Source organism: Pipistrellus kuhlii, unplaced genomic scaffold (assembly GCF_014108245.1).
Source record: "Pipistrellus kuhlii isolate mPipKuh1 unplaced genomic scaffold, mPipKuh1.p scaffold_m20_p_44, whole genome shotgun sequence".
In the NCBI taxonomy this organism is placed as follows: Eukaryota; Metazoa; Chordata; class Mammalia; order Chiroptera; family Vespertilionidae; genus Pipistrellus; species Pipistrellus kuhlii.
The window spans coordinates 2,482,222-2,495,106 of record NW_023425545.1 but is presented as its reverse complement, the minus strand read 5'-3'; the positions used below and the strand labels follow the sequence as shown (position 1 = coordinate 2,495,106).

At 60.4% G+C, this 12,885-nt stretch overlaps 1 protein-coding gene across 3 annotated transcripts in view; it reads right to left on the bottom strand.

Annotated features, from left to right (window-relative positions):
- The window catches only part of RPTOR (regulatory associated protein of MTOR complex 1), a 60,459-nt gene extending 51,191 nt beyond the window's left edge, over positions 1 to 9,268 (bottom strand). For 2 of the 3 annotated variants that reach the window (XM_036412183.2, XM_036412186.2), the window contains exon 1: positions 8,419 to 9,268. In XM_036412183.2, coding sequence (XP_036268076.1) covers positions 8,419 to 8,580 — 162 coding nt within the window. In that variant the 5' untranslated portion in view covers positions 8,581 to 9,268. The remainder of the gene's footprint in view (positions 1 to 8,418) is intronic. The other variant, XM_036412184.2, reaches the window with a different exon arrangement.
- Between the last annotated feature and the right edge of the window lie 3,617 nt (positions 9,269 to 12,885).

Genomic DNA, 12,885 nt, shown 5'->3' with positions numbered 1-12,885 from the left:
ACCTGCGCCGCTTTCTCTTTCCAGTTCTTTCCCAAAAGGGGACTGTGGAGCAGAATCTTGGCCACACACGCCACCTGGATCCTGACCTGGGAGCACCGGGCCGGGAAGGAGCACCGGCCAGGCCCCTGCCCTCAGCCCAGCCTCGCCGGTGACCTGTCCCTCGGCTCCATCTCGGAGGAAAACGGGCCCGTGGGAAGCTGGCGCCGCAGACCAGCGGGGCCGGGCAGGTGACGTATGGCTTCCCCGCGGAACCGCACATTAGACCGTGTCCTCGCGGGCCCTCCATCTGCCATGCTGCTCGCCTCGCCGCACGCCCGTGATGGATGCGGGCACGCCAGCTGGGCCGCCGAGCCGGGTGCGTGTCAGGACAGTGTTAGTGCCGCGTCGGGCTCGGCAGACCGCGCATGTGCAGCCGCGGAGCACAGAGCGTTTTTCATCCCCACTGCAGTGCGGTGCGCTGGCCTCTGCGTGTGCTCAGCGGGCCCGGACCCTCCCCTCGGAAGCCGCCTCTGGGCGGGTGCTGAGCACACAGACAGCGGACGAGGGCGCGTATGGAACGGGCGCTGGGAGCCTGTGATCTTATAACAGTACGCCCAATCACAGTAAACACAGGGGACAACGAAACGCCTGTATAAATTAAGTAAAAGCCTGTCCGGGAGCCCATCTCCGGGCCGTTCGCCACGCGGCTAGAAAGCGCCTCATTCCGGAGCTGCCAGCGAGCAGCCCAAGTGCGGCCCCGAGGCCAGGGCGCTGAGGCGCAGCGATGGGCGGTGTCCCACACGCTGGCTCCACTCCGGTCAGGGGCACAGGCCTGGGTTCCACCCCCAGAGGAAGGCGTGCAGGAGGCAGCCAGTCAGTGATTCTCTCTCACATCAATGTTCCTCTCTCCCTCTCTACTCTAAAAAGAAACTCTTCTTTACACACACACACACACACACACACACACACACACACGCGCGCGCGCGCACACACGCATTCTCTTTGCAAACACCTGTCCTTAAGCTGCATGAGTGTTTACGGCACCCAGACCCGGTGTAACATGAGGACACGTGATGATGACGGCTCCCCTGGGCGTGTGGGCAGGGCCAGCTGGGCTGCAGCAGCTCCTGCGCAGACAGACAGACCCTGAGTCTGGAACAGGACGGACCCTCCACACCCAGCACATCCTCCCAGCGCAGGGTCCATCCCGCGCCAGCCGCCCCCACTTTCGCTTCCAGGGGCTCGGCACAGCAAAGCCCGCCCCCACAGCGTGGGGAGGGGCGAGGCCCGAGCCGCAGTGCAGGCAGCTGCTCCTGCCCAGTGGAAGGTGCCAGCACCTGCCTCGCTCTCAGGGTCTGAGGGCAGCATCGTTTTCCTCGTTTTTATTTTAAATCCTCACCCGCAGCCGGGACCGGTTTGGCTCAATGGATAGAGCGTCGGCTTGGGGACTGAAGGGTCCCGGGTTCGATTCCAGTCAAGGGCATGTACCTTGGTTGCGGGCATATCCCCAGTGGGGTGTGTGCAAGAGCAGCTGATCAATGACTCTCTCATCGATGTTTCTAACTCTCTATCTCTCTCCCTTCCTCTCTGTATAAAATCAATAAAATATATTTAAAAATAAAAAAATAAATAATAAATAAATCCTCACCCGCAGATATGTTCCCATTGATTTTAGAGAGAGCTGGGGAGAGAGGGAAAAACAGAGAGAATCGATGTGAGAGAAAACCAGCGATTGGCAGTCTCCTGCAGGGGCCCGGACCAGGGCCCAGGCTGGGGAGAAGCCTGCAACCAAGGAACATGCCCTTGGCCAGAATTGAACCCGGTGGGCAGCTGACGCCGTCCACTGAGACACACCGGCCGGGGCTCGGGCAGCATCTTGCCGGTAATGTCCCAACACACCTGAGATCATTATTTTAATCCTTTCCTGACTCACCAGCTACCAGCCCTGATCTAATTACGGGCTGAGGACACAGCTCCGTTTCCTCAGGATGACACGTGTTTCTAAAAAGGATGAGGGCCAGGAGCCCCGCAGGCCGTGCACCGTTGGTGAGGGGGAGTGGGGGGTGAGGGGGGGTGGGGGGGTGGGGGGGTGGGGGGAGGAGCGGGGGCGGCGGAGAACGGAGGCGAGGCCCAGAGCACCACCACGCAGGCCGGCCTGTGGCAGTGACGGGCCCTCCCCGGCCCCCTCCAGGGGGCACCGGGCCGGGGGGCCTCGCGGGGCCCGCTCCTCTGGAAGGCTGTGGTTCAGAGCCGCGGTCGTGTAAATGTTTGCGTCTCGCAGTCTGTTCCGCCGGGAGCTCTGACCTTCCAGCTCAGACAGCCGGCCTCCAGCCTCCACCAGCCCCCGGCGCTTCTCCAGTTCTCCGAGAGACCTACTCCCGTCTCTGATGAAAACCTCGGATGGAAATAAAGAGCCAGCCACTGAGAAACCTCAGACACAGCCACACGGCGAGTGACTGCAGGCGCCTGGGATCGCCTCCCTGTGGCTCTGAGGGAAGCCAGGGGCTCTGCCCCCCGCCCCCCGCACCCCCCTTTCCACTTAGAGAGGAAGGCGGGACCCCCCTCCCCCTTCGGGGACCGTGAGCTTCGGGCCGGGGCCAGGGACGCATCCCCACCGCTGCTCACGCAGCACAGCCGGCCCCCGCACGCCCCCTGCCGTCACCGCGCAGCCACCTCGCCCACGCACTGTGGCTGCGGGGACCGCGATGGAGAAGGCGCTGTCGCCCGGACCACACAGGCAGCACCGGCCCTCACCTCACTAAGCCACGCTGCGAGCAGTTCCCATCTTCAAAAGTAAATCAAAACCTGGTTTCTAGCTAGGAAACGTTATCTTCACCTTCAATTCGTCTTCCGGGCCCTGGTTTCAGTAAATCAATGCGGGTAAATACCACGTGCAGGAAGGAACATGCATTTGTTTAGAATCAAGACCTTTGGTTCCCACCTGAGCTTCCAAAGGAAAAACAGCTCCAACCTGGTTGGCACAGGACTGACATGACAGCCCGGCCAGTGTGGCTCAGTGGCTGAGCATCGACCGGATGGATGTTTCTCTCTCATCAGTGGTGTTTCATCCTTCTCCCCCTCCCCCTTCCTCCCTGAAATAAATTTTTAAAATATGTACTTTTTAAAAGAATTGACAGGATAGAGGTGCGTAAAGTGAAGACCAGTCTGAGCGCCCCGCCCCCAGTCTGCACCCGGCCGCGTGTGCCACCGGCGATGGGAGAAGGAATCCTCCCTGCGAACTCCCAGGCGCCTGTCCCGCACCCGGGGGTCTAGCTAGGTGAGGGTGCCGCCAGGACAGGCCGGAGCAGAGCCTTGCCAGGAGGGGCAGGCCTTGTGGTGCCCGCCTCGCCGCTGGTCCCTGTGCCCCCGGCCGGCGGGGGGGGGGGGGTGCCCACTGACGAAGGCTCTCACCACCGGGCGGGGACCCCCGGCAGCCAGCACCGCCCCTGGGACTCACAAGGAGCCACGAGAACGAGTCAGGAATATTTAACAAAGACTGCAGACAAACAGGTAAACACAAACACCCAGCACAAACTGTATCTCTCCCGTGGCAACCATGTGACCATCCGTGCACTCAGAAGGGCAGGAGGAACCTCCAGAATTCACTCAAGCAGCCCGCAGCATTATTTCACTGTTATTACCGTTTTCTTCCATTTTTCAAATCTTCTGTGGAATGGCTTTCTTACGAGTATAAATTTTTTAAAAGACAAAAGTAATAAAACTGCAGGCCACCAGCCAACGGAGATTTATGTCCAGGCACCGAGGCTCGGGGGGGGGGGGGCAGGGGGGGGGTCCAGGGCAGGGAGGACGGGCCGGAGGCGGTGGCGGCCGCGGGCTGCTATGCAGTCTGAAAGGTGTGCGGGGTGTCAGCAGCCCCATAACTCCCAACCCCATTATCTGGTGCCACACGGGAATATAAATCGGGGGTAAGTGGGGAGCCTGGAATAAGGAAAGACGGCAGCACAAGGAAAGGAACACCATTCTTTAAAACGACGACTGTTTATATGCAGGTTAATGCGCTATAAATTCTGAACTCCTATTTTACCAGCCGCATTTTAGTTCCCTAGCTCAGTCCGTATGGCCTTCCTGCATTTAATTTAGCAGAAGTGCGAGTCCTATGCTTGGCCGTTAGTGCCCACGCGAGGTCTGCCCCTGCCGCTCTCACAGCTGGCGCCCTGCGCTGCCGCCGGCCCGGCCCGGCCCTGGCCAAGAAAGCCGACCGCCACGGCAGCTCACACCAAACGCACCCCCACCTCAGCGAGAGCGAGACAGGAAGGGGTCACGCTCCCATAATGCTGTGCTGCAACGCCTGCCGTCCTCACCGAGAAACCCTAACCCCGACCCCTCCCTCCGCCCCAAACCAACCCCCTCTCTACGAGGATCCTGATAAAACTGCGCACTCCTGTAGAGCCAGACAGGCCGCCTCCCTCCCCGCCGAGCCCCACAGAACTCTGGAGCCATCGGACGGACGGACGGACGGACGGACGGACGGAGTGGCTGTCGGACTAACGGCCGATGGAGACGGAGGCCGCAGGGCGCAGGCGGCGAGGGACTCACGTGCTGCGGGCGGGACAGGCTGGAGCTCGGGCCGGGAAGCACCTTCCCGGACAGCAGGACCAAGCCCAGGTCTTGTCGGGGAGCACACAGAACCCGGATCAGCAGGGCTCCAAGAGCGAGTCCCAAAGCTCCCGGTCACCCTCCAGTGCCCAGCGGACAGCCGAGCGGAGGAGAAACACGTGTGAACCGAGAGCATCGACTGGAGGAGCCAGGGACAGCGAGCGCGGTGATGCCCACCCAGAAATAACGTGCACGGGGAGCCCTGGCCGTGTGGTTCAGTGGATAGCGCGACGGCGCGAACCGAATGGTCCCGGTTCCATTCCGGTCAAAGGCACAGGCCAGGGTCGCAGGCTCGATCCCCAGTAGGGCACATGCAGGGGGCAGCCGATCCATGATTTTCTCACGTAATTGATGTTTCTGTCTCTCTCTCCCTCTCCCTTCCTCTCTGAAACCCGTGAGAATATGTTTTTAAAGTAAATAAATAAATAAATAAATAAAGCACGGTGGCACTGACACGGGAACGCAGGCTGCAGGGCGGACCCAGGGCTCAGCCGCCAGGAAAGTCCCGGGACCCGCTGCACTTGGCCTGCTCCCTGTCTCCCTGCTGTCCTAGGAAATGATGCAACGAGAGCGAACAGTGTGTCATGTTAGAAACAGGGAAGGAAGACATTAATAATAAGTATTTCCGACCCACAAAGAGGCCTAAGAAGCAGCAGCACCGGCACAGAAAACACAAGTGAGATAGCAGATTTAAGCCCAAGTAAATGTCAACACACTAAATGCTCCAGTCAAGAGACAAAAATTGTCGGACTGGTTTTTCACTCCACCTACAAGCTGTTTGTAAGACACAGGAGAGGCAGATGGACACAGGAAGGTTTGTAACGGGACAGAAGCACGAACAGTGCAGGTGCCTCGCAGGAGAGAACGGTGCACAATGCGGCTGCACAACAGACGCCAGAGCAAAACGCCGCGAGGGACACGACAGGGACCTGGTCCCGGTGCAGACCGCACTGGCCAGGAGGACGCATGGCGTCACACGTGCACACCGCAGCGTCACACGTGCACGCCGCAGCATCACGTGTGCACACCGCAGCGTCACGCGTGCACCGCACAATCACAGCCTCAAAACACAGCACGGCGTGAGGGCAGAGCTGCAAGGAGGTCAGGCCCGCATAGCCGTGTGAGGGTTATCAAAAGACGGCCCCCTGCGAAATTTCATCAACCAGTGTCACCCCAATAAGTTCAGCCCTGGCCGGTGGCTCGGTTGGTTGGAGCACCGAAAGGTCACCGGTTTGATTGCTGGTCAGGACACATACCTAGGTTAGCCCTGGCCGGTGTGGCTCAGTGGATAAAGCACGCACCCGCGCACCCAGGTTCGATTCTGGTCAAGGGCACACACCTGGGTTGTGGGCTCCATCCCTGGTGTGGGCGTGCAGACGGCAACCAATCAATGATTCTCTCTTATCATTAATGTTTCTATCTCTCCCCCTCTCCCTACCTCTCTGAAATCAATAAAAATATGTAAAAAAAAAATTAATACACTTAAAAAAAAAAAAAAGACCATTTCTAGAGACTAAAAATATAGTCTCTGAAGTAAAAAATACCATGGATGGGCTTAACCACCTATTAACCACGCAGGAGAGCAAGCGAGGGAACACGAAGATGCGGCTGCAGAACCACAGGACGGAAACAGGCAGGAGGGCTGCGGGGACAGCACCAGCCTCTGGAGCCGCGGTTCTCCACCTTCCTGACTCCGCGGCCCTTTAACCGGCTCCTCATACTGCGTGACCATAAAACCATTTTGTTGCTACTTCCTAACTGTCATTTTGCTACTGTTATGAATCGTAACGTAAACATCTGTGTTTCCCTATGGTCTTAGGCAACCTTGTCCCGACCCGCAGCCAGCTGAACAACGGCCATGGGGAGGGGGAGGCCAGCCTGCTCAGCCTTTCACCTCCGGCCCCAGGACTGCTGACTGATCCCGCCCACACCAAACACAGACCGTCTGCCGATCCGGTAAAACGTTACGTATGATTCTGATTCATTTACAACGAACAGCTATTGTTGTACTGGCTGTTGCCAACAGTTGTAACTGGACAATCTAAGGGAACCGAGGTCAGTGCACCCCAGCCAGTTTTGCTCAGTGGTCATCGGGTGTTGGTCCATGGACAAAGGGTCATGGGTTCAATCTGGTCAAGGGCACATCCTTGGTTGTAGCTCGACTGCTGGCCACGGCTGGGGCGCATGTGGGAGGCAACCAATTGGTGTGTCTCTCTCATATCGACGTTTCTCTGTGTCTCTCTGCCTCCCTTCCACTCTCTCTAAAAACCAATGGGAAAAATATCCTCTGGTGAGGACTGACAAAAAGAAGAAAAAAAGGAAGGAAGGAAGGAAGGAAGGAAGGAAGGAAGGAAGGAAGGAAGGAAGGAAAGTTAGTGTATCTGACTACCAGTAAATAGTCAGGTTCTGCATGTTTTTTTGTTTTTGTTTGTTTATTGATTTTTTGCAGAGAGGAAGGGAGAAGGATAGAGAGTTAGAAACATCGACGAAAGAGAAACATCGATCAGCTGCCTCCTGCACACTCCCCACTACGGATGTGCCTGAAACCAATGTACATGCCCTTGACCGGAATCGAACCTGGGACCCTTCAGTCTGCAGAGCCACACCGGTCAGGGCTGTTCCTGACTTTTTAACCCACTGTACGCCATACTAGTAAGCGTCTGTAGACGCAAGCAGTGGTCCTTCCCCACATGCCATGCATAAAAAAAAAAAAAAAAAAAAAAAAAAGTTAAAAAAAAAAAAAGTTTTCCCTAAGTGGCAGCCCTGACCAACTTTAAAATCCTTTTTTGTGAGAATTTTCAGCTGAAATATTCAAGAACACCCAAATTGTAATATATTAATTTTTATAAAATTCATTGCAAATTGATTTTTAAAATTAAATTCCAAATATCGTGGCGTGGGGGGATGGTTTCTGTCTTGCATGGCGGTTAACTAGAATCACGTAACAGTAATCTTATGTATGTCTGACATTGTACATCCCAAACAATTATCTCTATAAGCAAATTCATAAGCCCAGAGCGATCACACGGAATTATAACAGCACCCTCTTAACCACGGAAACGTTCATGTGAATAAAGACGGTCTTGAAGGAGAAACAAACCACAAAACACAGGTGCTAAGTGTGCCCCTTTGCTCGGGGACCAGGGAGCAGACGGTGGTTAAGGCCAGAGAAACCAAACTGGCTGTTTTCTTTCCTGCCAGCGGCTTGTGAGTCGCTGTCCACACCCCAACATCCTGGCGACGCCCCTAAAAACCTGGACCAGAGTTCCAACCCATCGTGCTCTAACTCCGCTCCTGGAGAAAGTCTGCCTCCAGGTTATAGCGAAGGGACACTCCACAAAAGGAGGAAAGTCGGGGTCCAGACCCACGGTTTCCGTTGGAGGGCTGTGCTGAAGTTCACGGTAACTTTGAAGTAACTTTCTATCCATTTGTAACCGGCCGAACACCTGCGGGTAACTTTGTTTCCTAGCGCACCGGCTTAGACGCCCGCTTCACTTCCCAGGACGGACCTGCAGGAGCGTGAACTCCGCAGAGGTCACCCCGGGTGCGAGCAGGAGCAGCCAAGGGGTCCGCCCTGGGTGCCCTCAGCACCAAGTTCATCGGCGCGAGCGCAGATAGATGCCTGCAGCGCCGGCGCTGGGAAACTGCCTAACTTTTGTGTCTCCATCGGAACTTGGTTGGAGTGGACACTCGGGCCAGCAGCCAGAGTCTGACATGGCTCTGCTTTTCAGTTAACCTGCGCCATGTGGCTGGGGACACGGAACACAAGCAGGCATCGGCGTTCCCGAGGACCGAGACGGAAGGGGCGCGGGGCCCACTTACCCGGTCCTTCATCCTCCAGCTCTGGGCCAAGGACTTTGAGCCCTCGATCTTCTCACAGTGCCGCTTCTTCATGAAGGCCAAAGGCAGGTTCCAGTCCGTCAGGTCGGCCTCGTCCTCCTCCCCGAGCCCCAGCAGAGGCGACTGCAGCAGCTCGGCCTCCATCGGGGCGGGCGGGGGCGGGGGGGTCCGGGGCAGCAGGCGCTCGAGCACCTCCAGCCTTACGGCGTCGTGTGCGCCGCGGCCGGCGAGGCGGCGGAGACCGGGTGCCGGGACCCTCAGCGGGCCCGGGTCTGCGGAGGCCCCGCTGCCTCACTCGGGGCGGGACGTGGGGGCGGGAGCGCCGGGGGAACGGGCAGCCCGGCGGGCGCCGCACGGACGCACAGGCCCCCGGGTCCCAGGCCGCGGGCCGAGCTGTCACGGCGGGCGCCACCCGAGGCCTCACGGTGACCCCGCTCCCGGCCTCCGGCCGCCGGTCCCGCGGGGCGGAGGGTCCGGCCGCAGGGAAGGGGCCCGGGGCGCTGGGGCTCCGCCAGCCGCGCTCAGCCCTGCGGGTCCCGCACTCGCCGCAGCTGCTGCGGCCGCAGCCAGGACCGGCCCATCGTGCTCGCCCGCGGCCGCTGCTCACGCCGGGCCCGCGACCCGGCCGGCCTGACCTCCGCGCCCGCGCCCCTCTCCGGCCCGAGCGCGAGTTCCCGGAGCCCGGCCGGGCGCAGCCGCGCACAAGACGGGTATCGGGGGCTTATGGGGTGTGCGGAGTTTTGTCCTCGGGTTTGAAGCTACAGTGAAACTCCTCTCATCAGCACGTCAAGGAGGACGCCATATTGCCGAGACCCAGCATGCACCGCGCCCTACGGTGTGGCCGACGGGCCAAACGACCTCGGAGCGTTCCGGCCGCGCTTCGGGGGACGAGGCGAGAGCGGTCCCCGCCCCCACCCCGTCGCCATGGTTACCACAATTCTGCTTTCCAGGGTTTGTCGCCGCAGTTCTTGGCTGCATGCGATCAAAGCCAAGCCTACAAATGAAACTGTGTTAATTGATTTTGAAAAACAATCTTTTCGTGATTACACATGGACCCGCATGCCTCTGAGATGAAAGGAATCGACCCCTTTTCCTGTTCTCTCCCAGATTTTGAAAACGCAGCGAAAGCTTCAGAAAGAGCCGAGGATAAGATGCCAGGAGAAGACAGGGTTTTTTATTTATTTATTTATTTATTGCGCCTGTCGTGTCTCTCCCAGCATCCATCAGATTTCCTTTTTTGTTGGCGGAAAAGCAATTTCAGCGGCTGCGATTTTTTGTTTCACCGTCCTCCCTGCCGGGCACTTCATTCTGAGGCAGCTTCGTGTGTGTGTGGGAGCAACGGAGCCTGCAGTGCCCTGCGGGAGGCAGGCCCCTCGCTGCCTTGTGTCTCTGGTGGCCCCGGGCCGGCTCATGGTCCCTGTGCAGGACCTGGGTCCGGGGGAGGGGGGGGCCGCGGCAGCCAGCAGCGCTTCCCTATGCGCTCCGGGTCCTTCGACAGAGCTGCAGGGCGCCCAGACGCTGTCTCCCTCCGTGCTGTCGGGGTTGGTCTCCGGCTCACTAGGACCCACGTCTCAGCCATCTGGCTTTCCCTCCCAGTGGCCTTAGTGTTCTCCGCTGTAAAGCTGGGGTAGCAGACCCACCCTGGAGGGTAGATTGAACCCCCATGGCGCCCGGGCAGAGTGGGCGCCTGGGCAGAGTGGGCGCCCCGGGCAGAGTGGGCACCTGGGCAGAGTGGGCGCCCCAGGCAGAGTGGGCACCCTGGGCAATGCCAGCACCCACTGGCACAGAACCAGCGTGTCATTAACCTGGAGCCTCAGGTGGGCGCCAAGCAGACCCCCTTCTCAGCGTGGCTCGGGCGCTGGCCGCCGGGGTCCGCCTCAAGCTCCCGTGTCCCTCAGCATCGAGGGGACGTGCCAGCCCACGCCGCTCCCGCCTCCCACACTGCGCCGGGTAGTTCTTGGTTCAGTCGCTGTCATTCCAGGGTGGGGGGAGAGGGCTGGGTCTAGCAGGGGGGCAGCCCCAGGACCCCTTGGGCTCCTTGGCGACCAGGGCCCGCAGACCTGTGGGGACCAAAGCAGGGTACCGTTGTGAGCACGCAAGGCCCAGAGTTTAGTCCTGGCAGGTGTGGCTCAGTGGATAGAGTGTCGGCCTGTAGGCTAAAGGGTCCTGGGTTCTATTCCGGTCAAGGGCATGTACCTTGGTTGCATGCACATCCCCGGTAAGGGGTGTGCTGGAGGCAGCTGGTCGATGTTTCCAGCTATCTCTCTCCCTTCCTCTCTGTTAAAAATCAATAAAATATATTTTTAAAAATAGGTGGTGGGGTGGGGGGGCGCCTGCTGACCCGCCTGGCCTCCGCCTCTGATGGGGCTGGGAGGGCACCTGCCAGGAATCTACTCACCCCACGTGGCCCATGAGCCCCGCCCTCTTCCTGGGAATTAGCTCCTTAATTCTCTTAGGCTCCCGCTCTGCGTCAGCTTTGCCAGGAGATTGAGACAGACTGATCCGGTGCCCTGCTGGGCCGGCCGGGGCCCGGCGGGGCGGGACCCTGGAGCCCACAGGAGCCGCAGCGCCCCGTGCCCTCGCCTTCCCCGGAGACACACTGAGCCTCGGGCCGGTGGGGGAGACAGAGTCACACGCTCGCTCTGGGGGCAGCTGGGACCCGGGCGGGTGCTGACAGCACCGAGGCCCGGTTTCCTGGGTGAAACGGAAACGGTCAGGTCTGCTCCTTAGAGATGCCGAGGGGATGGAGCGAACGAACCGATCGGCACTGGCACCCTCACCGCCACGAGAGCCGGTCCCAGCGGGAATCGAACCCTGACCTCCGGTTCAAAGGTCGATGCTCAACCACGGAGCCACGTGGCTCGGCCCCATTTTCCTTTTGATGGACAGCTCTCCGGGGAGGCGGGGAAAGCGCCCCAGGCAGGCCAGTCACGTCCTCCTTGGAACCGAAGGCTGGAGCACAGCTAGACTGGGGCTGGGGGTGAGGTGTGGGGTTGGGGGGCTGGGGCGAGGAGTGTGGGGCTTGGGGGTTGGGGGGAGGCACGGGGGGCTGGGGCAGGACTGGGGGGCTGGGGGGAGGCAGGGGGCTGGGGCGGGACTGGGGGGCTGGGGGGAGGCAGGGGGCTGGGGCAGGACTGGGGGGCTGGGGGAAGGCAGGGGCTTGGGGGCGGGGCTCGGGGCTGCGGAGCAGGCGCCCAGAGTGCAGCTCCTGCTGGCTGGGAGCGAGCACAGGCGGAGGACAGACATCCCCGTCTCGCCCTCGGAGATGAATGCCCCGCTCGGAGGGGAGGGCGCGTGGCTGTCGCAGACGCCCAGCTGCCCGGGGAGTGTCTGGCTGGCTGTCACGGCGCTCGGTCTGCTGGCGGGCGGATGGATGGGCCGCCCCGAGTCACCCCGCGGCAGCGGCGCCCCAACAGGCGGCCCGGCCGGCGAGCGCCGGGGAGAGGGGCCAGGCAGCTCTGCGGCCTTCCTGCCGTGTGGGCATCACCCCCTGTTCCGTCCCTGCCACTCTTCCCCGTCTCTAACGGAGGAGGCGCCAGGGGGATCCGAGCTGGTCCTTCCCACAGCCTGGCTCTGCGCCCTCGCCCTGAGGAGCCACGAGGGCCTGTACCCCCTCGTACGGTCTTCCCGGCTCCTGTTTGGAGTGAGGTTCCATTGCCAGGCATCTCAGTCAGGTTCCCAAAAAGTGTGTGTGGGGGAGCACTGGGGCGAGCAAGAAGCCGGCCCTCTCCTTGGAGTCTGGCTGTCCCTTCCGCAGCGCCCCCAGAGGGACGGTCCCCTGCTCCCCGAGGGACAGTCCCCCGGTTCCCTGCCCCCAGGGACCAGCACTCCCCTGAGCCGCCCCTCCCCCACCCCGGCAGGGCTTTCCCGGCAGCTCGATAGAAGCCGAAGGCTGACAGGATGGAATTGAAATGATCCTATATAATCCTATGTAACCCTACGTAACCCTATATAATCCTACATAACCCTATATAACAAAAGCCTAATATGCAAATCAACCAAATGGTAGAACAATGGGTCGCTATGACACACACTGACCACCAGGGGCAGACACTCAGCACAGGAGCTGCCCCGAGCCCATAGGCCCCAGGCCAGCCAAGGTGGGTGCCAGGGGGTGCCCAGCACCCTGCCAGCCACCCTGCAGATCAGCCCTGATGGGGCCAGGCCGAGGGACCCTCCTGTGTCCGCACTCCGTGAGCCCCACCTCTAGTGATAATCACAGACAGCAGCAGCCAGCACGCTGCCTCCCCGGGTTCGAGGTCTTCACCTCGGGAGGCGAGGGGGCACCGGGCAGCCTCGGAGACCCGCTCCCGGAGCCGGCCGCAGTGGGACCCAAGACTGTCCCAGGCTGATGGCCACACCACCACCGTCAGAGCCGACCTCGGGCCCAGGCCACCTCCAAGGCTGTGGCCGGGGCCCCGTCCACCTTGTGGCCCTCACGCCCTGGGC